Source organism: Pundamilia nyererei, unplaced genomic scaffold (genome assembly GCF_000239375.1).
Source record: "Pundamilia nyererei isolate P.nyererei 1_Seehausen unplaced genomic scaffold, PunNye1.0 scaffold00046, whole genome shotgun sequence".
In the NCBI taxonomy this organism is placed as follows: Eukaryota; Metazoa; Chordata; class Actinopteri; order Cichliformes; family Cichlidae; genus Pundamilia; species Pundamilia nyererei.
In genome coordinates this window covers 1,017,449-1,044,978 of record NW_005187447.1, presented here as the reverse complement: position 1 = coordinate 1,044,978, position 27,530 = coordinate 1,017,449, and the positions used below count along the sequence as shown (strand labels likewise).

General features: G+C 39.9%; 3 protein-coding genes across 4 annotated transcripts; 1 reads left to right on the top strand and 2 right to left on the bottom strand.

Moving 5' to 3' along the window:
• Window positions 1-217: 217 nt before the first annotated feature.
• Window positions 218-13,022, top strand: prkaa2 (protein kinase, AMP-activated, alpha 2 catalytic subunit). The gene is made up of 10 exons (XM_005732238.1): window positions 218-345; window positions 1,549-1,690; window positions 3,505-3,598; window positions 5,338-5,482; window positions 7,044-7,131; window positions 7,323-7,547; window positions 7,926-8,088; window positions 8,247-8,585; window positions 8,716-8,842; window positions 9,863-13,022. The coding sequence occupies exons 1-10, from the start codon at window positions 246-248 to the stop codon at window positions 10,111-10,113; spliced, it is 1,674 nt and encodes a 557-aa protein (XP_005732295.1). The 5' UTR covers window positions 218-245; the 3' UTR covers window positions 10,114-13,022.
• Window positions 13,023-13,027: 5 nt separating this feature from the next.
• Window positions 13,028-18,794, bottom strand: LOC102209646 (FYN-binding protein-like). Of its 2 annotated transcripts, XM_005732236.1 has the most exons (12): window positions 18,772-18,794; window positions 16,896-17,055; window positions 16,640-16,763; window positions 16,503-16,537; window positions 16,339-16,414; window positions 16,185-16,219; window positions 15,424-15,493; window positions 15,283-15,342; window positions 15,156-15,178; window positions 14,921-14,966; window positions 14,290-14,382; window positions 13,028-14,184 (listed from the first exon to the last, which is right to left on the bottom strand). In XM_005732236.1, exons 1-11 carry the CDS (start codon window positions 18,787-18,789, stop codon window positions 14,292-14,294), a joined length of 738 nt encoding a protein of 245 aa, XP_005732293.1. In that variant the 5' UTR covers window positions 18,790-18,794; the 3' UTR covers window positions 13,028-14,184; window positions 14,290-14,291. The 2 variants fall into 2 exon arrangements, with proteins under 2 accessions (XP_005732293.1, XP_005732294.1); XM_005732237.1 differs by having other exon boundaries at window positions 13,028-14,382; window positions 15,156-15,175.
• A 373-nt stretch (window positions 18,795-19,167) lies between these two features.
• LOC102209463 (pollen-specific leucine-rich repeat extensin-like protein 2) lies at window positions 19,168-23,085 on the bottom strand. The gene is made up of 8 exons (XM_013910617.1): window positions 23,040-23,085; window positions 22,847-22,937; window positions 21,322-22,490; window positions 21,040-21,209; window positions 20,010-20,198; window positions 19,630-19,912; window positions 19,407-19,525; window positions 19,168-19,280 (listed from the first exon to the last, which is right to left on the bottom strand). Exons 2-8 carry the CDS (start codon window positions 22,853-22,855, stop codon window positions 19,168-19,170), a joined length of 2,052 nt encoding a protein of 683 aa, XP_013766071.1. The 5' UTR covers window positions 22,856-22,937; window positions 23,040-23,085.
• Between the last annotated feature and the right edge of the window lie 4,445 nt (window positions 23,086-27,530).

Genomic DNA, 27,530 nt, shown 5'->3' with positions numbered 1-27,530 from the left:
TATTTGACTGGGCTACTAAACTCAACATAACACCCCGTTGGTTGCTCCGTGCAGGGTAGGTGGGAGAGCGCGCCTGGTTCTTGGAGGGATAATTCGCGTGCGTGCGTGCGCGCGTTTTCCGCCGTTGGTGGTTCTTCACTCTGAAGTGCCCAGCCCCCCTCTTCCCCGCCCCCCGTGCGCTGCACAGGCCAAGCAGGCAGTTCTCCCACCTCACCGAGCGAGCCAAGCCGTCGGTAACGGAGAAGATGGCAGAGAGGCAACAACAGAAACACGAAGGCAGGGTAAAGATCGGCCATTACATCCTCGGCGACACGCTCGGAGTGGGGACATTCGGCAAAGTGAAGAGTTAAGTCCTGTTTCTGTGTCATGCCAGGCTTCATGTGTACGTTTGTGCCTTCAGTTGGAGTAGTTAATGCCAAGTAGTCGCTGTGCCCCCACTCCCCTCCCACCCCTTTAACGCTTCGTGTTCAACTTGCTGGTGGTCAGTGAAGCAGTTGGCGTAGTTGAGCGGTTTAACCACGGCAACAGACTGGATTTTAAACGTACTGTAGTCTGAGAATCTGACCGCTTCAAAGTCAAATTCTTTCACCGAAGCCCCCTTCAGTAGCTGCTGTTATCAGCTATGGCAGGTGATAAAACCTGGATGCACAGAGATGCACAGTCACACTCGCATTATTATGGTATATCGTTAAGTAATAAGGACTGTGCGGTGGTGGCTGTCCTTTGCCCTGTCTGGCGACAAAGGACGTCTGAAGCTTACTGTTTGACCCACCGTGGGAACCTAACGTTGAACTGACATTAATGTTTGCAAGCTAGTCCGATGTGTTATTCTCTGCTAGCCGGTGGTAGCTTGTTAAGTGCTTGTCAAGTCGAGCAAACCCTAAACAATCGTAAAGCTTCAATAGGATGCGTATAACAGATTATTATTAGGGTAGCCTTCGCTGGTTCTCTGACACTCAGCATGACCTTGTGAGCTTTAACTCCATGCTCACCCCGCCTGTTTCTTGCGTGTGCTGCTAAAACATTTGAAACCATGGCTATTTCTGAACATCATTATTAAGGAAAATGATTTTGCTCACACTCCCAAACCACTAGGAGAAAATCTGTGTAAAGTCATGTGTGAAAGAATAAAAAATGACTGTGTGTGTGTATGTAATGCTTGCTCGTTTCAGGTTACTGCTTGTGTGTTAGTTGTGGAGCAGTTCATGCCCCAGTTCGTATCTGACTCTGAGTTTCGTGTGCAGTGTTTGGCAGCTGCAATAACAGCTTGGTTTCAGAGCCTCCAGCAGGCAGATAGCTCCAACACTATAAACAAACGCATGGAAAGAAAATAGGGGTTACAAAAGAGAGCAAAAGCTCAATATAACAAACACAGTTCATTCACTACTTTGTGCAAGCTTCCTACGCAACAGGACTCCAAATCAAAGTGTAACCCTTTTAATCCACACCAAGCTGCTTATGTAGTAGGTTATGTGATTTATTTGTTTTTTATTAATTTTTTAGCCTCTGTGGTCTGTCTCTTTCATGTCTTTATTCTGTTGTTTTTAGTTGGCGAGCATCAGTTGACAGGCCATAAAGTGGCTGTGAAGATCCTGAACAGACAGAAGATCCGTAGTCTCGATGTTGTGGGGAAGATCAAACGAGAGATCCAGAATCTTAAGCTGTTCAGACACCCACACATCATCAAGCTGTAAGTACAGAAAGACGACACATCCGTCTGTCAGATTTAAGACTCAGACTCAGTGAAGACTGACAAGCTTTGCAGAGAGATAACTGGGCTCTCTTTTATTATTGCTTGTTGTAACGTGGGTTCTTTGCTGTGTGTTGTGGCATGCTTTGCTTGTTTACATGTGTTTCCTAGAGCTGTACTCTACTGAGCATGCCCACAAGGGTCACAGGAGGTAAAACACACAAACATACCAGTGCATGCACACAAGCTTGGAGCTAGATAAAGAAATGTGCTCTGGCTAGGACAAATCTCCAGTTAATATGCTGGATATTGTTGTAATGAAGGAGCATGTCTAAATCCCTCTCTCCTCATGGATTTTTCTGTGACTTTGTTGTCCTTCTTTCTCTTTCCTTCTATCTCCCTGGCCTCTTTCCCCTTGTTAGTCCATGTCTGTCCGTCCCTCTCAACATTGTTTGTGATATTTTTAGTCTAGGGTTATGGTTAGTCCACTGTAAAACTCTAAGCAATGGCAGATATGCGAGTTGTCAGGTCATAAGTTGGAGTGCTGTGGAAGTCAGTGTCAGAGACACATACAATAATAAACACATGCACACTGTGTACACTTCTTGTACAGACGTGGAAGCAGTTTAACATACTGACCATGACTATAAAAGCTGCCACACTCTCAACTGTTAGAAGAAAAAAGTTATTTGTCTTAATGTTTCTCCTCCCATAGTCCCTGTGGTGTTAGGCTTCACCCAGCTTGACAGTATTGAAATAGATTGTGATAAAGTTTATATTCTACCACCGGCAACCATTCATGAAATTGTGCCTGCAATTTAACATACCTGACCTTTATGAAAGCAACCCAATATCACAGCCTTGCTGTGCCTTTGTTTCTGTGTACTAATGCTGTGTATTGTTTATGTAGACGATATAGGTTTAGACATTCTGGTTCACTCATCTGTGTCTTTGTTTTGAAAGAAAAGCACATTTGTTCTTATTTCCAGTAAATTAATCAGAAATGTCATGAATGACAAATATGACTGACTGGTGATTTTTTTAATAGCAACAATGACTCCTGTGTCCAGTTGCACAAGTTACAGAAATGATCATGAGAAGAAACCTCTCCAAATATGATAGCACATCTGATAACTGCTGTGTTGATTAAAGAAACAGTTCATTTGGTTAGCTGAGTTACTGGAACATCAACTCTTGCCTGCTCGATAACTGAAGATGCCATAGGAAGGTGTGTCCTACCCCCTACATAAAACCACAAAAACTTGAACCTGAATAGAAAGTGGAATGAGAGGCCTGCAACACAGAGCAAGGAAACAAATGCATCAGATACTCTATTTTGAGAAACAGACACCCCATGGGTCCTAAACTGGCAGCTTCACTAATTGGTAACCACAAAATACTATTTCTGGGATCAGCAGTGAAGAAGCAGCTCCCGGAGACCTCCCTTGTAGGCAGAGTTGCAAAGAAAAAGCCATATATCCTTCTGCTAATGTCTTTTGCCCATCATAATCTTTTCCTGATATACTCAAAAAACTGGACAAGCAATTCAATTAAAAACATGTAATTTCTAATTAACGATTCCATTACTGACTATGTCAGGTACAAGAGTTTTAATTATTTTAATGTTATTTTGATTAAAAATTAATCTACCTATAAAAAAGGGACATGTCTAAGTGATCACACTTTTAATTTTTGAGAATAAAAGGTGAAAATAGAAGATAGAAGGTGAAATCAACTAATAAATGTATTAAAAGTTCATTGTAATACAACATTTTTTTTGTTGTTGTTGTTGTTTTTGTTGTTGTTGTTGTCAGGTACCAGGTCATAAGCACCCCGACAGATTTTTTCATGGTTATGGAGTATGTGTCGGGAGGCGAGCTGTTTGATTACATCTGCAAGAATGGACGGGTAAGATGACATTCTTCTATTATCTTGCTGGTAGATTTCAGCCTGGCTGAGTACAGTGGTCAATGAATCATCAGAAATTCTTTTATTATCCAGTGGCATGGTTAGCTGACTAAACAGAAGCCTGACTGGTTAAACAGTTCTGACAGTTTAAAAGCAATTGTTGCATATATTTGGTAAACATATCAAGCAAAAATCTGATGATGGTTTGTTTCCTGGGGTTGTGCAGTAATCCAGGTAGACTTGCTGTTAAAAATAGCTGAGTGTATTTATACTTAACTTTGTGTTGACTGTATTTTTTCACATTATTTAAATCCACATCCTTCACATTATATATATATTATAAACTGTATGGTCTTGCTTTAGCTTTAAATATATCTTCTTACTACTGTCATTTTGAGTAGGTATCTATATTTTAATTAACTTATAATGTACATTTAAACTATGTTCCTAAACATGTGCACTGTTTTCAAGTGCAACTTACAACGTCTCTCCTTGTTTTGTCATGTATACATTACATCGTATTACACTGTAATAGTGGATGCTCATGTTAAACATGGGCAAACTTTCAAAAACTTAGATGAAGTCAATTTATGTGAAAGTAATTCCTATGAGCCAAAGTTTCATGCTTTAGATTCGTCTAAACATTTAACTTCAGGCAGTTTTTTCTGCCCTTAGGTCTGTGGGTGTCAATGAAAGCAGATGTCTCTAGAGCACAAAGTTCTACCTGTGAGCATAAAAACCATTTCTTAGATTTTCTGTTTACGAGGGGCAACCAATCAGAAGAAAGTTGGTTTAAAATGAGGGTAAAGATGGCTAAAATGGCTTGTTTCAGACATCATATTAACTGATAGGTTCCACAGGCCTAGTATGACATAAATATGGTTTATTTTGAACTGCGAGTCACGAAAAGCTGCCCTAGTAAAGTCTAGTAAAGCCATTCATAGTTTTCTATTGATGTTTATGAACTTCACCTTTTGAAATTGAAGTAGCGTGACTCTTAATGGACTGCATGGTTATGCATTAGTCCCACACAGCACCTACACACAGCTTTGCAGAACGTTGCATGTCTTATCTGGTTATGTCGCCAGGGTCAGAAACATCCAGAATGTGCACTACTTCTACTCTTGTACATGTTTGTGCTATTGTTGGTCCTTTAGTCCTGCTTCTGCCAAGGAGAGCGAGCCAAAGTCACTCATTATAGTGAAGTGAAACTAGTGTTAAAAGCAATGAAACTGTCCACTGTCTTTGCTTTTATTGCTGTTTTTTTTTTTTATCTTTTGATCTTTTTTGTGCTTCTTTCTCTTTTCATGAACTCTGTTGTCACTACCTTTTGTGTTAAAGCCCATTATCCACTAGTCCGTAGGCAGCGTTCTACAGTTTAGAAAACCAGACTATTTAAAATCACTAGCTTTTTACATTTAGCATCCACAAAGCTAGCTATTCCCTCAGGTCATTAAGGGCACTTAAAAGAGATAAATGGGCTAATTATTATTGATCTTAAATTAATTACATGCGTAGGAAACACAGTCTGAAATGTTTTCCATTTCTAATAAATCAGTAAATGAATGTTTTCCATAATAACTCTAAATGTTAGTGCTTTTTTTGCACTGGCTCAACAAAATCTGCTAGAAATGTTTTTAAAGTTGGGTCCTGTTGCAACTGACCCAGTTGCATACTTGTAGATCAGAGGGAACATCATCACTCAGATCAGTCAAGTCCATTCATTTTGTGTCTTTCAGGTGGAGGACACTGAAGCACGCCGCCTTTTCCAGCAGATTATCTCAGCTGTAGACTACTGTCACCGGCACATGGTGGTTCACAGAGACCTCAAACCTGAGAATGTCCTATTGGATGCCAATAAGAATGCCAAGATAGCAGACTTTGGTAAGAAAACAGTTATAGCTAGAGTGGGAGACATAAAAACAAGCTTGACAATAGAATCTTTTGTAAATTCATGATAAGAGGACAGATAAAATACTGAGGTTTGTTTAGGGTGACAGAGTAAAATTACATAGTTTAAATAAAGCCAAGTGACAGCTGTTTATGATTCAACATATGCAGTAACTTTGTTAACTTGAAGAAAAATGTGAAATCTAATTGTGCACCTTTTAGCTTTCTTAAATGATAAGGAAATTTTCACTTGAGAATGCCTCTTATCAGTTAAGGCCTTAATTTTTGCAATTTAAGTTAAAAATCCTGATGTAATATGACCATGAAAGAGAGAAATATTTCAAAAACACACAAGGGCCCTTATGCGCAGCAGGGCGTGTGGGGTGGAGAGACATCCCTTAGCAACGGCAAGGTTTCATATCAAGTCTGGCAGGAAGCCTTGAGGCCCAGTGTCATCTGATAGGGAAGGAATCAAGGGGGGGGTGTGGCAGTGGAGTACAGCAGGAGAAGTGTTTTGGCTGAGAGCAAAAAATGCTGGCAAGCAGAGCAAGGGAGTGTTAAGGGACCAGGGATAAAAGATAAAGGGAAGGTCAGCACAACACAAAGTGTCTGACGTTTAATGTTTGGCAGAGACCCTGGTAGGCTGAGAGAGGCTCATCCAATTAAACGAGTTTGTGTTTAGAGCTTAGTGTCTTGGAGAGTAAAGAAGGATAAAGGTCTCAGTAGTGTCCGCAGTGTGTAACTCCCTGTTGGGCTATGTTCAAATTTAACCTGCAGACAGGTGACAGATTAGGGGAAAAACCTGAACCCTTGACCCGTGCAAGGAGGGGTTCTGGAGATCTGTTGTGTTGTTGGGATCTTTTTGCTGGCAGGGTTTGACTAGCCCTTCTGTTCCTTTAGAGGAAAGGGTCACTAGAAATCAATGCATCTTCTGAGCGATCACCTTATTACTTCATCCTGGGATGAAACATTTCTATCCTGACTCCTAGAGTGGTCGCTTTAAGGATTACAGTACCCTGTTTATAGGCCATTAGTGGTCACTGACTGGATTCATGAGGATGGAAAACATAGTCATATGCTGTGTTGTTTTGGGTCTTTCTGTGTGAAGTTTTGCCTCCAGAGACATGATTGTCGGTTAATTTGTGATTCTAAATTGGCCATAGGGGTGAGTATGACTAGTCTTTCTCGTTGTGCCAGCTCTGTGCTGGACTGGCACTCTGTCACAGACATGACAGATAGACAGTGATAGGTTTCACTCCCTTGAAACCCTAAGTTGAATGGAAAGAAGAAAATATATCTGTCCATTATTAGAAATTAAGAAAATTGATAGAATGATATAGGTTCACTGCTCTCTACCCCTCATCTCCACCAAATGATGAAATATCTTTTGAGGGTACTTGAACACCTTAAAGTTCTAAAACTGAAGCTGTTCTGGTGGCAGCTGGTCGCTCATCTCCATACTAAGATGCTTTGTTGTTGTTATGCTTGTTACTGTAAGAATAAAGACAGAGAGATATTAATGTTCTCTTGCCATTTAATTGGGGTTGTCCGACAGGACTGTCAAACATGATGTCAGATGGAGAATTCCTACGAACTAGCTGTGGCTCACCCAACTATGCAGCTCCAGAGGTCATCTCAGGAAGGTTTGTGCGTCTATTTTTTGTGTGTGATCATACAACCAACTATTTTTTTAACTGCCTCATGGGATAAGTCATAAATAAACCGTTTAACCATTAACCTATAAATCACTGTGGAAAAAAAGCGTTTCTGGTGGTTAAGCATCTGGCTTTTTTTTTTTTTTTTTAACTGTCACATCCTTTCATCTCTCTGTTAGACTCTATGCAGGCCCAGAAGTTGACATCTGGAGCTGTGGTGTGATTCTGTATGCCCTGCTGTGTGGCACCCTGCCCTTTGATGATGAGCATGTCCCCACACTGTTTAAGAAGATCAGAGGAGGTGTCTTTTACATCCCAGAGTATCTGACCCGCTCTGTGGCCTCGTTGCTGATGCTCATGCTGCAGGTGGATCCTTTGAAGAGAGCCACCATCAAAGACATCAGGTACTGACCCCACTGTCTTGAATCCAGAGGCCTCCTTTAGCTATATTGTTAACACTTTTTTATTAATATTATACTGTATGTTTCTCTTCATATATCATTTTTTTTTCTTTAAAAAAAGAGTTCTTTAACTAATATTGCCAAAAAAGAAAATGCCATAGCTTTATAACTCAAGTTATAGCTTTATTTTCTTTCCTCAATATGTCAAATATTTAGTTCCCTGTCCACTCTTTTATAACTGTTAGCTCTGTAATGTGGCACAGGATTATTTTATTACAGACTCCTCTGTTTGATAATCCAGCTTGAAGCAAGCTAAAAGTCATACCTTGCGTGTCTGATAATGTCAGTATTGCGTTTGAGTTGATCAATGTTTTTTGATAGGGAACATGAATGGTTTAAGCAGGACCTACCAGGCTACCTTTTCCCAGAGGATCCATCATATGATGCGACTGTTCTGGATGAAGAGGCTGTCAGGGAAGTGTGCGAAAAGTTTGAATGCAGTGAATCTGAGGTTGTGACCAGCCTGTACAGTGGAGACCCACAGGTGCTCATTGACTTTGTTCTAGTACATGTTTTCTATGTTTGATGAAATCATGAAAGCTGTAAACAACGTTTGTAGGTTTCAGTAGTATAATGGTCTGTTGGGAGTGAATTATCTTATTGGTCTTCACTTTATTTTTCGTCATCCTTCTGTTTACGCAGGATCAGTTATCCGTAGCCTATCACCTCATCATAGATAACAGGCGCATCATGACCCAGGCCAGTGAATTCTATTTGGCGTCCAGTCCTCCACAGGGCTCCTTTATAGAGGAGGGAATGCCGTTGCCCCCTGGAGTTAAACCTCACCCAGAGAGGATGCCTCCGCTCTTGGCTGACAGCCCAAAGTCGCGTTGTCCTCTGGATGCTCTCAACACCACTCGGCCTAAACCGCTGGCAGTGAAGAAGGCTAAGTGGCACCTGGGTATCAGGAGTCAGAGCAGACCCTATGATATCATGGCTGAGGTGTACAGAGCTATGAAGCAGCTAAACTTTGACTGGAAGGTGCTTATACATACATAAAGCACATCACTGCAAAGAACCCCACACAAACGAGAGTCTCTGTTTTGGCTGTTTTTTTAAAATATTTATTTATATATTTATTGACTTTTTTGTGTGTGTGTGTGTGTGTCAGGTGGTGAACCCATACCATTTGCGAGTTCGAAGGAAGAATCCAGTGACAGGCAACTTGGTGAAAATGAGCCTGCAGCTCTATCAAGTGGACAACAGATCCTACCTCCTTGACTTCAAGAGCATTGATGGTTAGTAACACATTAAACAGGTTTCACAATCTAGTCACAATCAATACATAACTAATTTAAAAGCAAAATAAAATAAACATTTTCCAAATCATAAAACATGCGTGGCCTTTGTGCAGGTGTAAAGCTGCTGATGTAAAACCGGAGTTTGTTTGTCCTTAATTTTGTCATTCTAAAGTTGAGCTGAAATGAATAAAGGCGTGAACTGCACATCACAAGGTTGTCTAAGAAAATTGCAGCTGTAGTCCCAAAACATAAAAAAAAAGAAAAAAGTTGTTTTATGAAAAAGCTCCTTTTTCATGTTAAAGTGTTGAGAGTGGGTTCAGCAATCCTACAGCCTGAGGAAAGAAACCGTTTTGAAGTGTGTTGGTACTAATGTATTACTTGCAAGATGTCTTTTAGTACCCTTTCTGCGTAGACGCCTCACCTCACCGGTGCCTTTGATGCTCAGTAGATGGGTGTCTGTGATCTATTATTTACATTTAGACCATTTAAATCATCCACTGCAGAGATTTCTGGTCTTGGATTGTGCATATAATATTAACTCTTTTTATCAATAATGAGATTAAATCTTCTTCTGAGGATACGTAACTATATTTAAAATTCTTTAACAGATTTAATATCATGTCATTTGAAGCCTAAAATATTTTAAAAGGCTATAAGAAACTTCATACATCCAATAGATGACATTATTATTTAGATGACAGATATATATTTTTATGGTTATGCAAATCAGGTGAATGAGTCATCTTGTACTTGCTTTAGCACAGAATTGCACTTCAGGAAGAGAGGACCACTACTTATTAAAAAATGCATTGACATCGTTTTTAAGACAAAATGTACCATTAGCTTTGTGTCTTTTGTTTTAAATGACCTCTTTTAGCATTTAGCACTGGTTCGAAATAGCTGGTCTGATTTGTGTACTGTCTCACAGATATTTCTCACAAAGTTTAATAAAACAAAAGTTAACGTAGTAGTTACTTTATGAATGACTACTAATATTTGCTGTTGCTGTGCTTCTAGATGACATCATCGAGGCAGTGGGCTTTAAATCGGGCTCATCCACTCCTCAGAGGTCAGGTTCCACAGCCGGTCTCCACAGGCCCAGACTGAGCATTGACTCGGCAACCCCAGCGATTGATCTGCCCCAGCTCAGCTCCTCTCTCCCGGGATCCCTGTCTGGTAGCTCCCATCTGCTCACCCCACGTCAGGGATCACACACCATGGACTTCTTTGAAATGTGTGCCAGTCTGATCACTACGCTAGCACGCTGAGCCCTGCTGACTTGCTTAGGTCACTGTAACCTGGATGTCAGTGGGGTTTTTAAGCTAATCACAGATCGAGGATGTAGGGAGTGTAGATGTTTGGAGTGACTTCTTCTTTCTGTCTCTTCTCCATCTGTTCTGTTTTACTGGATTGGGGGAAGCGATTGGAAATGTAAATGGCAAGGCAGGTGTGGCATTCGCCTCGGATGAAGAGAGAGAGAATGAGGGGGTAAAATAGTGGGGGTTATTATTTCTTGTTTTGACAGTCATTGGGTCAAAGTCTTGATGTCTTACACATCAGGCTGCAGCTGAGGGGAATCTATGAACTAGTGGAGGCCTGTAAAGTGAGAAGCGAGTGGTCAGAGTTCAGCAAAGCTCAAGCTCACTGTCACTTCTCCCACAAACATCTTCAGCTGATTATCAGTTGCTGAATTTCCTTCACCCACTGTACCACCGATCAAAGGTCAGTTTTGCATCTGGTCTTAAATCTTCACTGAGGCAAAGTTGTTTAACTCGACATTAAATCGTGTCAGAGAGAGTATCGCAAAATGTAAAATTCTATTTTTTTTATTTATATTGTTTATGAGGAAGATTTTGTTATCCTTGTACTATATTTATATTACAATCATTATGTAGCTGAAAAGTTTGACAGAGAAATACCAAATAAATTACTTTATACATCTTTAAGATTTATATTTTAGCGGTCAGACCCATATTTATTTTTAAGAGTTTTTTTTAGGCATTATAGTTTTTTAATTTAATTACTACTTCAACATAGTTTTACTTGATTTTGAATTGATTGTAGATGAGTAGTGAAGCTCTTTGAGACAGCGGGATAGTAGAATGATGCTCTGCATGACGCCGAGTATGTGTTGCATTGGTGTTGAAGACAGATGCAGACCATCTTACAAGAGTTTGGGGGTTTTCTCGGGGGGATATCCAGATATATTTCAAAGCATTCAATCACCCTGCTATTTAAAGCAGTGTTTTATATGCAACACACCAAACAGATCCCTTTACATGCAAGTCCCTAATGAAGACACTTAGACACTTGCTTAGTTATCATAGGGGTGTTCAGTTCAGTCACATATGTAGTAAGCTGAATAAAGACAGGCATTATAGCTGTTTTTAGGTAAAAACTAACATTTTGTTTTATTATTATATTATTAATCTTTTAAATTAGGCAGATACCCCTTAGAAATTGAGACAGATGCTTAATGTGAGATCTTAAAACTATTTTTATTGGCTGGTGTGGCCAGTTTTTTGTTTTTTTTTCTAAATTGTAAAAATACTTAAGTAAGCCATTAAATTTCAAAACAGAATGACACTGAGGAGGGCAAAAAGTAGATGTGAGACAGTGTGTATCTGTTGCACAAGTGTATAAGCCACATGAACTTTTCTACAGTTGCCTTAAACAATGCAACGCATTAATTGGTATGGAGTGTATTGTGGAAGTTTTCCATACAAGTGTGTGTTTGTGAGCTCAGATAAGTATGGTACTTAACACTGGTGTGTTTAAAGGCTCTTCAGTATAATTGTGATGTCTGGGATGTCAGAGAGGTGATAGAATCAGAAAAGTGAGTGGCGAGAGACAAACCATGACGGTTTGGCGTGGTGCAGCTGTCTGAGCTGTTATCTGTTTCAATTAGTCATTGCTGTCTGTTCAGTCTGCACTGTAAAACTCATTTGCTGTGGCCGACAGTTTGCACACTTACTGTTTACTGCACTGCAAACTTTACTGTAACTGTTGTTGCTGGTTGCTATTGATGCACGCCACCGTTCTGTAATGTCCTGTCAGATTTCCATAGTGATGTTGTGTATTGCTATAGTCAGGCATAACATTATATCAAAATCATTTATGACTGAATGTAAATTGAATGCTGGTGCTGCTAATATAAATCCTTTTCTCTCTTTCTCTCACTATGTTCTTCTGGTTTTAAACCTGCTGTTTTGAAGGGGGGATACTGGACCGTTGCCTTTCTACTGTTTGCAGTAAGACGTAGAAGTCAGTGGCACTGAGGCAGTTACTGTTCTGCAGAGTGGTGTCACAGAGATTTACAAAAGTGTAAATATCCACTGATATAAATATGTGCAGTAAAAAAACGAAATAACTGAAACGACAGAAAAATATTAAATCTGCAGAAATCTTTCAAAATAAAGTTGTGGAACTTCTTCTCCAACACGTCAACCCTGTGAGATGAGCACAGACAAATGCACATTTGTCTAAAAAGTGCTGCCTTTTCGTTTCACATTGGATTCAAACACCCAGATCAATATCTGGTCGCTTTTCTCACCTGGTTCTACTTGTTAGTAGACCGAGGTCTGGTTGAACCAGTGAAAGCCACTTTCTGCTACCCTGAAACCCTTTATTTACATGTTCTGTGTATTTGTTCTGTCTGTAAGCTCATACACTGCTCATTGTTCTTTGTCAAGGAGAAATTGTGTTCCCTGCTCCAATATGCTGCTGCATATACACCTTTGTAAACACTAGTCCACAGCCTTTGTCAGCCATCTATTTTACACTATTGCTGTGTCTTAAATTACTTCTCTATTGTAAGCATCTTCAGTCACATCAATATATAATATATGGGCCTTTATGCTTTAATTCCGGGTACTGATGCTCCTAAAAAACACTTGCAAAAATATGTATGATTGAAGTGCACTATCCAGCAGAAGTCATGGGTGAGATTTAAAAACTCCTCTGACATAACCAGTGTTTACTGTCAGGTGTAGTCTACCATCACAACTGTATGCAAATACCAGTGGCATGATAGTCATGTAAGCTAATTTGTGTTTAGTGCCAGAAGAAATGCTAAAGGGCCTAATTAAATGCAAATTTCACATGTTGTACCAAAGTGAGTATTTTCTGTAGTGGGGTTCTTATGATCAGTGTAACCCTAAATACCACCGTGTGTGTGTGTGTGGGTGCACGCTGGTTGTTGTGATTGCCTGTATGCGTGCGTGTTGATACTGTCTCTATATGTCTTTCTGTCTGATTGAGGTTTGGATTTCTCATGTTATGCATTGCATGATATTGCTGTATTGATTTGCACTTTAATGAATATTTATTGGAAAAAAAATAAACATAAAAAAAAATTCCGTCTTAACGTGCTTTCATAGAGTCACACAAACTCACACCCACTACAAATGCCGGTTGCAAATGACCTCAAGTAATCATCACATTATGTTGTTTATCTATAATACTTATTCATCTGTTTATAGGGAACTGTTAGTGTCAGAGGCAGGTAAAAGCTCTATAAAAAGTAAAGAAAATTCAGTTGATGGATATCCCTCTAGAAGTTGCAGCTATGATCAATACAGAGCAAATACTATATTTTATACCTATTATATTACACAGCATGCTGGTTATTTGGGTCCAGTGAAAAAGAAGTCAAACTCAAAGGTCATATGTATTGTAGCATGAGTAGTTACATAGTCCCTTCCAAATACCACAGTTGACACTGAAAACAATAATGAGTGTACAAATTACAAATTAGCAAAAGCTTATGTGCAAAAAATACAAACAATGTTTTTAAATGGCTGGAGTACTGTAGATAAACATAAACCAGGAATATTACTGGTATTAGCTCACATTACTTGCTGCTTACAGCTGGTTAATTGTTTCTAATGGATGCATCTTAAAACAAATGAAGCTTTTTCCAGTATTTCTTAGCTACACACACTTCCATCTGATAAGAAAAACCGCTGTTTCCATTCCGTTGTTCTTTCCCTTATTTCCTCCACTTTAAATATATTTTCCATTCTGGTTTTTGCACAGAAAGCAGTTCATTGTCCCTACGAGAGTTTCCAGGATCACGTTGTCCACAAATACTGTGTGTGTCTGTGCAACGCAGTTCACCGTGATCACTTAAAGCAAGCAGATCAACTGTCCCATGCTGGTTCCACATTGCAGCATTTGAAAGAACAGAAGAAAGATTTCCGTTTGCCCAGATGATATAATTCTCATTGTTGTTAAATGTAATTCTACTTCACGAATGCAGTCATTGGATAAATAAGATCATAGTCCAGCAGGTAATGCTGCAGACAAATGCAGTTCCACCTGGGGGAGTTTCTGTTCAGCTGTTAAGACAGAAAAACATCATGTCATCATGGCATGTGCACGGTGATGGACAGTGAAGAATCCGGGTGATTCATCCTTGCCTTGTTGTATGATGGCCACTTTACCTTCACTCCACTCCATCGGCATACATGACAGGAGGAGGTAAAATGAGTGTATCAGGAACAAAATCTGTATCTCCTGCTGACACAGCCTCAGGCCTGTAGAAAAAAAACATGAAAAAAACTCAGTCTTTCATCTATCACCTTATATTCTTAACCCAGTAACTCATTCTTCCCTCGAAGGGAGGGAGTATGTAATTGGTTCTGTTTCAATCAGCTCGAGATGATTTTATTTTGGTGAAATTCTGGTCAAGGTCAAGGTCACACCAAATGTAAAAAGCAGTAAAAGCTTTATATTAGTTACCCATGGAAATATTGGGTATATTGAGTATATGCAATATACTCTTCTGTGCTCTTCTCCTATGTAAATGCTGTCTGTTGCACTAAGCACAGAGGAGGGACCTACTTGAGAATTAACAACTCATTGTTCTGTCAGGAGTCAACCTGGCTTAACTTCCTGGTGGTGTTAAGGTGGAGTTAAAAGCTTTCTTTCTCTCAGAGATTAAAAAAAAGGAAGACATTTACTCTTTTCATGCTTATCAAGCTGTTCCAGGCAAAAAGGAAGGAACCTTCTCCGTCTACAGGTCGGACAGCATGTTTGACATTTTTCTATGTGCGTTATTCTTTCTGTACTTACGTGTGATTTGCTTCTTGTGCCGCATTCACAGAACCTGCAGTGTAACCTGAAGATGTATTGATATTGCAATTTAAAAATCAGTTTATAAAAACTTTATGATAATACTTTATGAATGTTTGTTTTTTTTAAATGCTTCTTCCAGCATAAGTGTATTGCCTGAAAGTGCATCAGCATTAGGTTTGAAAAAGTAGTACATTAGTGACTTTTTAAATGTGATTTTTAGGGCATTACTTACTCATTACTGGTTCATCGGTGCTGCTAAAAAGAAGAAAAAACAAAAATTGAAAAGAAGCTCTGGATGTGTGTGTACATGCACGCTCGTGGATGGACAACATTGTTACATTTTTCTCCACCATGCCTACCTTGCAGCTGGCTCTACATTTTTTTGTGAATGGAAAAATGTGGACAACCTCTGAAGTGCTCTATAAGGAGAAATAAAAAGAATTATATGAGTCTGCGCGTGTCTGTATGTGTTTCTGTAAGAGTGAAACAGGTGAACTCACTGGTTGTGGGAGCTATCATGACCCATGTCACTGTGACTGTGCTGGTGGTTCACGCTAAGGTCTTTGTTTCCTAAAGACGAAATCACACAAGCGACAGATAAATAACTGTATACAAGTAAACATACAACAGTATGTTCTTTTCCTAAGTTACCAGACCTAAGATTAGCCATTACATATTTTACTAGCAGCTTCCTGTTTAAGCACCTGCTTGTCTAATGAGTCACATTGCAGGGAATTAACGTTTAAAGAATGCCGTAATGAAAAGTCCATTGTTCATTAAAGAAGTTTAGAAGGGTGCAGTTTTGTAATTTCGGTAGTTGTGAAGAAATTATAATTGGATAGAAACTTGATACAACATCCAGAACATCAGTAAGTCCTCAAGGACTTGTTTATGGACTCAGATTGAGTGTTTTTTATACTGAGGGCGCTCACACACTCGCAGTTGTGTTGCAACCTCACATAAGCCTTCCTGTGTTTCTCTGAAACAGCTGCTGCAAAATATCAAGTCTGTAGTATCTTTGTTTACTGTATCTGTTAACCCACATCAAGATAACAAATTGAGGAAATCAACATGACAAACACAAGTGTCCCATTTATTTTTGTATTGTACTGAAAGGTGACTTTTAAGTGAGTAATTCAGTAAGTGATTCATTATGCTTTGTTTAATGTATGTTTCCAGTAAACAATTAAAGATCTTCCCAAACTTGTTTTTTCACAAGAGCTGACTGGGGAATGGTGCTGCCTAAGTTGTTATGTCTTACCCACATCTGGCATGGAGAATGTCCGGGTATGACCTCTGCAGGAAAAAAGAGTGCCAAAAAAACTGTTAATAGCAGATTGATCACCTTAACTCTTGTCCTCAATAGAAACAAGCAGTAAACACCAAAAGTAGAGCATAATTGAGCATTTACTCACAGTACAGCCTGTGTACTTGGAGAACCAGAGGGAGGTTCATCATCATCACCGCTCCACTCCTCACTGTCGTCTGTGACTGAGCATGTCAACATCAAAAATATTAAACTGCTGCTGAATAATTTCACTGTATTTTGTTATCTTGGGTAGAAACGGGAAACACTTACAGCTTTCTCCTGGTAATTGATAATGGTTTGAGTCACTGGGGGAAATAAAAATCATCTGTAAATAACTTTTTAACTTAAAGGTAATAACAGTAGTAGAAGGTTACACATGATAGCTTGTTATTGGATGAAACTCTTACTGTGAAATCATGCGGGCACCGTCTGGTTCGATAAAGTTATTGTTTGACCCGGGATGAGTTTTCCTTCCCAGCTCTAACATCTCCTTGATGTCCAGCTCCACATGGTCAACGGCGACATACCCATCTAAAAACACATTCACATGGTCGTTATTCGGTCATTTCAGATGTCATTTCAGATTATAGCACTTATGTTTCAAAAACAGGTTCTTGCATCCTTTTATCCTTTTAATCTTGATTTTTTATTTTTTTAACTCACAGCTGTTGGTGCTGTCTCTGGCCAGCCACTTTCCTTTGGGGCAGTTTGCTGTTCGAATAATGCTGATTGTGTCTCCTGCTTTGACGGGGAGATCAGTCTTTCGTCCCTTTGCAGTTACAACTACTCTTGCCTGGTAAAGGGCATCCTCCTGTCCTGTGATCTAACAAACACAGTTACATGTTAACACTGAATATTCCTCCACTTGCACTCAAATAACCTCAATAAACAATATTCATGTAGCACTTTTGAAAACAACACTACAAGAGGCTTTATACCACAAAACAAATACATGTGTTCACTAGCTGGATGGTGGGCTAATCGTGTAATTTATGCGCCATTAAAGAGCAATCTCCTGACAAATAGTTTGTTGTTGTGCAGAAACACTGAGATGACTCCCATTTGCCTGATGCATGCTGTTACTCTTCATTTTAACAGTCAGAATTTACAGACCTATAGTAGACTTCTTAAGTGTCAGAGTGGGAGGAGCAGTTTATCTTTAACCTGCTGTTATGTTCACAGTACTTACTCTCGATACGTGATTTTGTTCCTGATAAGTAAGAAATGTGTATTATTTTTTACAAAGGCATCTTTCTCAAAGCCAACAGGCTTGCATTTGCTGATCTGAAGGTATTTGAGTGACAAGACTGCCATCTAACTGCCCTGTGGATGCCCAATATAATCTGATCAAGACTTGGAGAAATGAGAAATGGAGTGATGATTTACTTGAATTCCATCATCTGATTTGGGGATTGTTGTTATTGTTGTTGTTGTTTTCTTCTAACTTCTCTCTTTCTCTTTCTCTCTCATTGATCGGAGGATATTTTTATGTCTTATGCAAAGGCAACAACCCCATCACAATTTCTCCACAGTGCACAGTCTCGTTATGAAAGGATGATGATGTCGTGATTGTCAACGAGCAATCATGATTACTGATGATACAAGTACAATTAGAGGTAGACTGCCTTTTGCAGATAGGACTTGGACCTATCTGCAAAAGGTAGATTAAAAGATTTTATACTGTACAACAATACTGTCTTTATTAGGAAAAAGCACTGTTTCAAAAGGGACATAAGTCCAGGGGGGATATGGGTAAGATTTAAAATCAAAGTAGTTCCACTGAGAATTGCATAGGAACACAATCTCAGCAAGGTAACCATTTCGCACTAATCACAAAAAAAGGTTTGACATATCAAACCATTTAGTTGCCAGATGTATGATATTTACCACAGCTAAGCTGTAAGACTGTCAAAGCATCAGCAGGAGAGGCACCAGGCTTTGAATTGATATGATTATTAAAACTGTCTGTGTTTTATCAATAGAGGAATAGAGCAAAGAAGCAGCACATGATGACATAATAAATGTTGACGTGCTTCTTACATGTACAGTACTTACAGCGTGTGACAAATGTGACATTAATCTTGTAATCCTGGGGTTTTACACTTAATGATATTAACTGGGCTGCTAGCATTTACTCCATTTTTTGTGTTTCTGGTAAAGCCAGCTGCCTGTTGTGTTAAAAAAAAAACGAAAACAGAGCTAAAGTAGACACAAAACCGCATTTATAGAGTTGTTGCATCTTTTTTGGGTTCATCCCTATGTTAATTATTACAACAGTTTCTGCTACAACACAAACATTAATCAGATCATGTTCAGAACAATAACATTGTAGAAGAATATGCAGAAATAAAGAATGGCCCATAGGTGTTCTGTCAGAAATATCACAGACAAAACAAATGTTTGCTCGTATTCTGTTTGAGCTTGCACATGTTGCTCACTTCAACTCTTCCACTGCCAGGAATGAATCCAGACAGGTTTGTATGCCCGAACATATACCCCACCCTCCCCCGATGTTTCTTAACCTTCCGTGTTCACTTACCTTGAATTTCTTCTTCATCTCGTTCTCCCTCTTTTCCCTCTCTTTCTGTTCTTTCTTTTCCCGTTCTTGTTTCTCCTTTAGCTCCTTCTTCTCCTTTTCTAGCCGCTGCTTTTCTTTCTTTTTCAGCTCCTTCTCATCAGGCCCCTCTGCAGCTGCTTTCTTTTCACTCCTGAGGAAGGCAGAATGAAGAGGATCATCCAGTTAGAAAAGGACTACTGGTTAATAGCAGAGGAGAATATGAGTGAAACAAAAGCAAATCACACTCTCATCGCTAATTCCCCGGGGATAAGAGAAATTAAAAAATCTCTGGATAAAAACAATTAGGCCTTACTTGCCAAACCTCAACGTCTTGGTTTTCTCTTGAACCTATAAGTAAGAATAAAGAATGTGGATTAATTAACTTTGAATTAAAATTGCATAAAGAAAGCTTATCTTTTTGAATGAAGAAAAATAAAGTCTTGATTTTACACTGCAGCTTACTGTTACTGGCATTGACTCAACATATGGATCTGTGGTTTAAAAAGAAGGACACAGTTATGTACAATACCAAAGATGCAACCCTTCCAGGCCGTTTCTAATATTACTGTATTAATTTTAGCACAATTCCTATTTTTCTAGTATAAATAGTTTCTTACTCTTTGGCTCTTTGCGTTTCTTGACTTTAGTCTTGACTTTTTTCTTGTCACCATCAGGTGTGGCGATATACTCGTACGCATTTTCTGTGTTCTGATAAACATCGTCTTCTGGTTGGGGCCTGCGTGGGACAAAAAGTTGAACAAACACTAATGAATACCAACTTGTCAGGGATTAAGAACCATTTTAATGAGAAATAAAATAGATTAAATTTGCATGTCTTACTCTGACGCCTGTTGTAAGTCCTGACCGAGAGCATGAGATGATTCTGGTAGTGGATTATTTTGGGATATGTCTCCATATGGTGTCTCTGTGTGGATCTCGGTTTGCGGAACATTACTGTGAGCCTTTGGCGGGTCGTAACCGTCTGGAACATCTGCACCTGGGTACATCTCATACTCCAACTCTGATCCCTGCAGCTCGGGAATAGGAATGCCTGAAGCCACATTGTCAACCTCTGGGACATCAGGGGTGTAGGTCTCTGAAAACTCAAGTGGAGCAGGGATATCTGCAGAAGAGGCATAAAGGATTATGACGCATTACAAGAACAGGCCACTGAAGTTTAGCTTTTCTCTAAATTGTGAGTCTAGCACTGGTGACCACACCATTAACTCTCATGACAGGTGGAGGAATGAATTCACTCAAGTTGGCAGAGTTAAGTATGGCAGGTTCCTCTACAGAAGAATTCAGAAGCCCATTATCTGAAATAGTCATCTTGGGTGGAGGCGGGGGAATCGCCTCAGGGACAGGGTCAGGTCCCTCAGTGATTTCTTGCAACAATGGAGAGGGCTGTCCTGGAAGGAATGACATTACAGGTTATGACTAGATATGATTGCTAAAAGATTTTGAACTTTAATCTCATTTAAGTCAAAAAGAACCATTCAACATCAAAACTACATCTGAAAGTGAATTTTCCAATACAGAAATAGAGATAGGGCAAGAAAAGAATAAGAATTGCATATGTAAGGAAACAAAACCAGTCAAACCCACTGTGGAAGTTGTTCTTGTATAACTCTGTAGAGCGGAGCTAATGCATTTATAAGAAATGTGCAGTATAATTCAATTTTGCTACTTTAATTACAATACAAAACACATCTCTAGAAACTTGCCCGCTAGCTGCCTTTTGAAGCTTGAAACTGTTTGCTGTTGTAGAATAAAAGATTAGAAACCATGTCAAAGGTACTCATCTGTAATTTGTAACAGTAGACTTCATCATATTAAACGAGCTTGACATAAAAACCTGTATGCACAATTTCAAAAATGCAATGCAAATTAAACAGAGCAGCGGGCTTCCTGCTCTTTCTGCACTGTGCTTAACAGACGTTGAACTGTTTGTCACTGCACCTCTGACATAGCAAACATACCTCTGCAGCTCTGCCCTGCCTTCTGCTAAGTTGTTTCTGGCACAAAAGAAGAACGTCACCACCTGAGGCGACCCTGTGGCCAGGTATTTTCTGCAGCTAAAACTCTAAGCTATTAAATTATGTTTTGCAGGCCTACAGCACATACCTGATGATGATGAGATAAATTCTTCTCAACTTCTTTTGAGGTGAAGTAAATCCACGGAAAAGTAAGAGGTGGGGAAGAGAGGAGGGGGGAGGGGAGCTCTACTGTGGTTATGTTAATTGGACTTACGGTGGTCAATGCCATTGACTTGTGCTGGTTTCGATGGGAGGGCATTGCCTGTTCGATCTTCATAATCAATGGGTGGGAGTTCTGGGAGACTTTCAGTGGGGCTCTGACACTGGGAGGATTCCTCAGGTGGAGGGGTAACAGAATAGGAGTGCATGTCACATATCAAGGGGCTAAGAGCAGGTAAGAAATTACATCTTGTTAGTGACTGAGCAGTAAACAGAGATGTTTCTTCGTAACTGTTGGAATGAAACTGTGTGTGTTCCTGCTGTTTGTGTTCTTTACCTGTTGGTCTTCTTGCGTGCATTCTGTAGAGCATTGAAAATCCTCTGGTCACCTGGTGGTGTTCTTTTTCCAGGACTCATATCCTCTGCCCTCTCCAGGGCAGAGAGTGCTGAGACTGGACGCTCTGGTTTGGGAGATGGTGGAACAGATGGAGGGTTTGTGGCTAGAGAAGGAAGTTTCTCCACAGCAGTTATATAAATATCATCTTTCCCAACCTCAGATGTAATCTCAGGCTCGGGGGGTGATGGAGATGGAGAAGAAACCAGGGAAGGAGAACCAGAGATGACACAGCTGGGTGGAAGAGGTGGAGAGACACTGGGTGGACTGGTAATAGCTTCATCTTGGCTAGAAACAGGAAAAGTGGGATTTTCTATTTCAGGTGGGATTTCACTGGTCAAGATTGGGATTTCAGGTGGTGGGCTCTCAGGTATGAGAGGAGGAGGTAGGTTGAAGGCAAAAGATTCAAGAGTAGTAGAGGTTGGGGACATTTCTACATCAGCACTGTGATCTGGTAAGGTGGGGTTGTCTGGTAGTTGGGGCTCTGATGTTGAATTAGGTATTGTTTCCCCACCAGATTCAGAAGGCACTGGGAGGAGTGGAGCTAGTCCAGCAATATCTGAGCTTGGGGTGTCCAGAATTGGATCAGCTGAGATCAACACTGAATCTCGTTTTGACTTTTTGAAAAGACTGAAAGGCTTCTTTTTCTCTGTTGTGACTTTAGGTGGGGGTGCAGCTGGCACCAGCTCTGCAGTACTCTCTTTCTGAGTTACAGGGACAACCGAAGGAAGCGTCTTGTCTTTCTTATTAACTTTCTTTTGATCCACGGAATCTTTAAGAAGATTCTCCCTGCTCCCTTTGAGTGTTTTGTGCTTACCACCTTTCCGTTTCCCTTCACTTTTGTCTTTATTGTCGATGAGAGGTTTTTTGCTCTCTTTCGGATCATCTTTGAAGACCACTCTTGGGGCAAATAGTGTCTTTCTTTCCAAGTTCTCATTAATGGTGGTCAGCAGGGAGGGGCGTGCACCTGAAGGGAGGTAATGACTGGGGCTCTGGGGAGGAGAGACCACCTTCGGCTTCTCTGGGAGAACAGGTTTTATCTTGGGTTTCTTCAGTATGAATTCTTCTTGTTGAAACTTGGCCCTTACGGCCTGAAAGTCAATCTGTTCCTCCTGATGAAAGTATCACACAGTACAATAGTCTCAATACAGGACCTAAATAAGGTAAATTTTATTTCCCTAACATATTTGGAGTAAGAACAAAATCCCAAATCACTTATTATCAAGAGGAGTTTAGTTCTGGTCTTAATCCGGTAAGATAAACTATGTCATCATAGTAGTAACAGCGTTACAGCGTACAGAGCTAAAACTCTGTCTCACTTTACTTAATGTTGTTGTAAGCTTTGATCTTTTTTTTTTCAAATGTCAGTTTACAGTATTGCCAGGATTTATGTCTGCTAACACAACTTTAAATATATCAATAGCATATTATCCAATCATCATAATGTTACGAGCGTCATGGGACATACCTGTTCCATTGCGCGTTTTAATATCCACAGAAACGACCAAAAAAAAACCTCCTTTACGAATAGAGCTCGTTCTCTTATTCAGCTTCTCATCCTGTGTCCGTTGGAAAAAAACAAAGAAATTAATTTAAAATAAAAAAGGAAGAAAGAAACTTTAAATAGTGTATTCACTGTTCCAGGTTCCTGCGTGCTTCACCTCTGATCGAGACAAATCTGCGTCCCATGCGCACCCGAGATGGTTTCAGAGGAGGAGTGCGATTGAGTAAAAAACAGTCGGGCTCGTCAAACTAGTCCTGCTGAGCATTTTACGCCACAGCACGATGACTGTCAACAGCTCTTGGATTCTTCTCCCTCTTCTTCAGGAATGTCGCCCGGCTGGCACGACGTGAGTCACTCTCATGAAACCAAGCGGATGGAGATTTTTTTTGTGTTTATTTTCAAAGTGACTCATTGTTTTAAGAATGCTCATCTCTCTTATAAGAACAGTGTATTTTGCTGTTATGAGAGGATGTGGTATAAAAGTTTAATCTTTGATTTATTAACTGTCGCCTAAACGAATCATTCAAATTAAACGTAGAGAAAATGAGATGACCGAAGAAATGTGTCAATAATGTGACATAAATACATTCTGTAAGCGTTCTCTTTATTTGGCAGCTTTGTAACTGTAGCAGACTATAGTCTCTCATACGCTTAACTCACTACCAAGTTGTGTACACTCACCGGTCACTTCATTAGGTACACTTTACTCGTACTAAGGAGGATCTCTTTTTGTCTTAATTCTCACAGATTCAACAAAAGTGCGGGAAACTTTCATCAGAGATTTTGGTCCTTACCAGCATGACCGCATCACACAGTTGCTCTATTGGACTGAGATGTGGTGACTTTAGAGGCTATATAAGAAACCACTTTGAGATGATTTGAGGGTCGTGACATGGTGCATTCCTAATGGGAGCAGCCATCAGAAGGTGGGCACACTGTGGTCATAAAGGGATGGACAACAACAGTACTCAGATTGTACTGTAGTTTTTAAACAATGCTGACTGAGTTTGTACTAAAGAACCCAAAGTTTTTGAGATATCCCACACACCATTATACCAACACCGCCCTGAACTGTTGTTGCAAGGCAGGAGAAATCTATTTTTGATGCTGTTTGTTGTTGCAGAAATCCAGACTCATCAGTCCAGGGAATGTTTTTTCAATCATCCACTGTCCAACTTTGATGATGTAGCCTAAATTTCCTGCACGTGGTGCCACTACTGCTGTAGTGTTTCAAGGTGCACTGTGTTCAGAGATGCTCCTCTGCATACCCTGGTTGTAAAGGGAGTTATGTTCTTTTCCTTTTAGCTCAAAACAGTCTGGCCATTCTCCTCTGATCAACAAGGCATTTCGCTTACTGGATATTTTCTTCTTTTTGGGCCATTGCTCTGTAAACCCTAGAGATCGTTGTGGGGGGTAAAATCCCCGTAGAGCAGAAGTTTGCCACGTTCACTTAAATCATCTTTCTTCCTTTCAGATGCTTTTTTTAAACTTCAGGTCATCTTGATCATGTCTACGTGTCTAAAAGGAGTCAGCTTATACAATGTCCCTGATTAGCTCTGTGTGTTAACTATTAGTTGAACAGGTTTAATTAAAGAAGTGGTCAATGAGTGTAGACTTCAAGTTGTTTGGTGTACATAGCACGTCTTTGCTCAGTCTAGTGGATAAATAATATTCTTCATTCTATAAATAACAGAATGAAGTCTTTATTTTGCGACCTTGTCCTTTGAAATGTATTATAACTGGTGCATGTTTAAGGTGACTGTATTTGCATATCTAGATAAAACATTCCAGAAAATTTGCATTTCAGAAGAATTAAATGATTGTAGGTAATCTTGTAAACTAAAAACGATTTTTGTTTTTGCAATTTTACATTGGATACCTTTTAACGCCATTTCTTTCTTTTTTTTCAGGGAAAGATCTAAGTTTTACTCCCATCTGTATGTGGAAGGTTTTTACCGCATCCTTCATTCAAAAAACTTTGAGTATGTGATTCATGGTGCATTCTATTCCTAGAAGTATGTTGAAAATCTTATCTTATCTGTTGACAAAATTTTCTCAAGTAAAAAAAATGAGCTACTCAAAATCAGATCTGTAAAAACATTTCACACTGATATGCTAACTTTAAACTGGCTTCATCCAGTGTACAAATTTCAAAAGGCAAATGAGAAGATATTTAGATAGCTGATACATTTGATAGTTAAAGATAAGTCTCATCGTGTATAATAAAACGGTTGTCTTGATGGCGTTCGGTTTTTTGTTTATTATTAACCTGTAGCATCTGCCTTTAAACATGTCTGCAACTTTTTGGTTTCTATGGAGAAGACTATAGCTGTGGTGCTCTCTTGAAAAATACATAAAGATGGTCAAACTGCTGCTCATCTTTCCAGCGCAGCCTGCTGCTCATCTTGGACAATTTGCAGATGTCAGTTTTGACAGCTTTCACAGGTGAAATGTTCTCAAATAAGCTGCACACAGTAGGGTTTATAGATTATGGAGTACCCAGGACACTGTTTGAGGGAAGACAAAAGCTGTCAGATATAATTTTTTAATGTTTAAGGAATAACAAGGCAATTCCATTCACCTGCACAGGTGTCAGAAATCCTACAGATAAGCATCTCAAATACCTGTCACTTCAAATTGAAACTAATCCCACAACCAAATAGCACAGTGACAGCATTTTGTGTGTAAAGTGGTTCATTTAAAATGTGTAAAGTTCTAGTTCAATTGAATTTACAGAACAGTGCATTAAGGGTGTACTCGTGTCTGAACCCTTTCTGTGGGTAGAAAGTGAGAAACAGAACAAGAGTAGGAAGGTTAGAGTTCTTGTTTTGCGGTTGCTTGCTAATAAAGCTTATGACAGCTTGCAATAGAGTGTAGCAGAATGTGACAGGTCATTAAAGCAGTGTTAAATTATTGCAAAATGCTGTGGCACTTGATGGTGGAGGTGGTGGTGGTGGTGTGTGTGTGGGGGGGGGGTCACCTCTGCTAGGCACACACCATTAGGCTCACTCTTTCTTGCTCGCACACAAAAGCAGAGGCATAAACACACGTATTAGTCATTTGGGATGTGTTTATTTGTAACAGTAATACATGGTGGAATACGTAAATCAAGATAGAACCAAAAAAATCATCTAAAAACCCACTGTAGAATGTCATATTCATAAAGATAAAAATAATGTGTCAATTTACATTAAGAAACTGTTAGCTGAGGTAAAGTTAAAATAGGTCTAGAAATGTTATGTACTCAAACAGCAACGTTTCCCTTTTTATTCAACGTCTTTGCTCATCATCTAGTTCTCAAAGTTTTAAAGTTAATCAGCTTCATAGTCCAAAAGAGTTCTCGAATGATATGGGGACTCTGGCCATAAAATAGGGAGTCATTGGCATCACAGTTGATGTAGTTGTAGCAGAGGATGCTGCAGTCCACACTCAGACAGCAGCAGTTTGGCACCTGACCAACAGACAGACAGATGGGCAGAGCATCGCTGTTATCTTTGAGACTAGTCTGGGAGAATGCGATGGAGGAGAGGAGCAGTCTGGGCTACAGTGAGTGAGTGAGACCCTGACTGTTGCCTGCAACATAAAAATGATAGTCTTGTGATACAAAAGCTCAGGACCGCGATATAGTGTTTTTGGGTGGGAACTCAAGAAGACACAGCAGGGCACGGTGCAGGCTTTAGGGCTGGAACCAGAGTAATTAATGGTTCACAACATCTATGCACAAAAGAGGGGGGGGGTGAGGCGAATGAAACAGACAACAGGAAAAAGAAAACATATGTTGGTATTGCTTGGGTTAACGTCAAGAGTTGCATAACTGAAGCCTTCCTATTTTATGGCACAGAAGTCCAGTGGACAAAATGGTTGTTATCATTATTTACAAAATGAGTTTGGCAAACCAACGATCAGATGCCTTAAAGCCATGTTGACTCTATATCTCCTATAGAGCTGACCCCAGCGGCTTGATTGACTTATAAAATAAAAATTCAAATTTTTCAATTTCTTCTTCTTTTTTTAATCAGTATTGTACAAAAGCTATAGAGAATGAACAGTTCAATCACAGAATCTGTTTAACTTGCAACACTTCCCTCTCAGTGTCTTTTCTTCAGCATGTCTGGTCCTCTGGCCTCTGTGTGAGTCTGTCTGCGAGGAGAGACGTTTGGCAAATTACTGTGTGTATGCATGTCAGAGAAGGTGGACTGTGTGTATGTGTTTGCATGTGTGAGAGTATGTAAGCTGATTCCTGTGTGCAAGATGTATGTCGTTGGTGTGTGAGTAGCTCCCAGAGAGTCTGTTTCTGCATAGTGATCCAGCAGACACTCACAAGGATGGGGTTAAACTCCCCGAACCAGCCAAGCAATCAGAAGTAGTGATCCCAGTAACGGGCCATCCCTGATAGGCCCATTAATAGTCTAGCTCCTCCTATGGGATCTCCTCACTACAGATGCAGATTCTGTCCATTAAAACAAAAGGTGATCGTTCTAATCCCGATGAGCGTGCGTGTGTGAGGGAGTGTCAGAGACGGGGAGGCACTGCATGATTCAGTCCCTTCTTGGCAGCACAGTCTCTGGCCAGACACAGGAGGCAGAGGAAAGAGAGCAAAGGAGGAGGAAGGGAACGGGGGGGGCAGAGAGGGGAGGAGCAGGTTCTA

Excerpts from the sequence above, each read along its gene's own strand:
- prkaa2 (XM_005732238.1), top strand. The coding sequence starts at position 246 with ATGGCAGAGAGGCAACAACAGAAACACGAAGGCAGGGTAAAGATCGGC. Across the intron at positions 1,691-3,504 it reads CACCCACACATCATCAAGCT|GTACCAGGTCATAAGCACCC; the intron begins GTAAGTACAGAA and ends TGTTGTTGTCAG. Across the intron at positions 3,599-5,337 it reads ACATCTGCAAGAATGGACGG|GTGGAGGACACTGAAGCACG; the intron begins GTAAGATGACAT and ends TGTGTCTTTCAG.
- LOC102209463 (XM_013910617.1), bottom strand. Across the intron at positions 20,199-21,039 it reads AGTCAATGGCATTGACCACC|GACAGCCCTCTCCATTGTTG; the intron begins GTAAGTCCAATT and ends CATTCCTTCCAG. Across the intron at positions 19,526-19,629 it reads GACTTACAACAGGCGTCAGA|GCCCCAACCAGAAGACGATG; the intron begins GTAAGACATGCA and ends TGTCCCACGCAG.
- LOC102209646 (XM_005732236.1), bottom strand. Across the intron at positions 15,343-15,423 it reads CATGATAGCTCCCACAACCA|AGCACTTCAGAGGTTGTCCA; the intron begins GTGAGTTCACCT and ends TTCTCCTTATAG. Across the intron at positions 14,967-15,155 it reads CACCGATGAACCAGTAATGA|GTTACACTGCAGGTTCTGTG; the intron begins GTAAGTAATGCC and ends ATACATCTTCAG.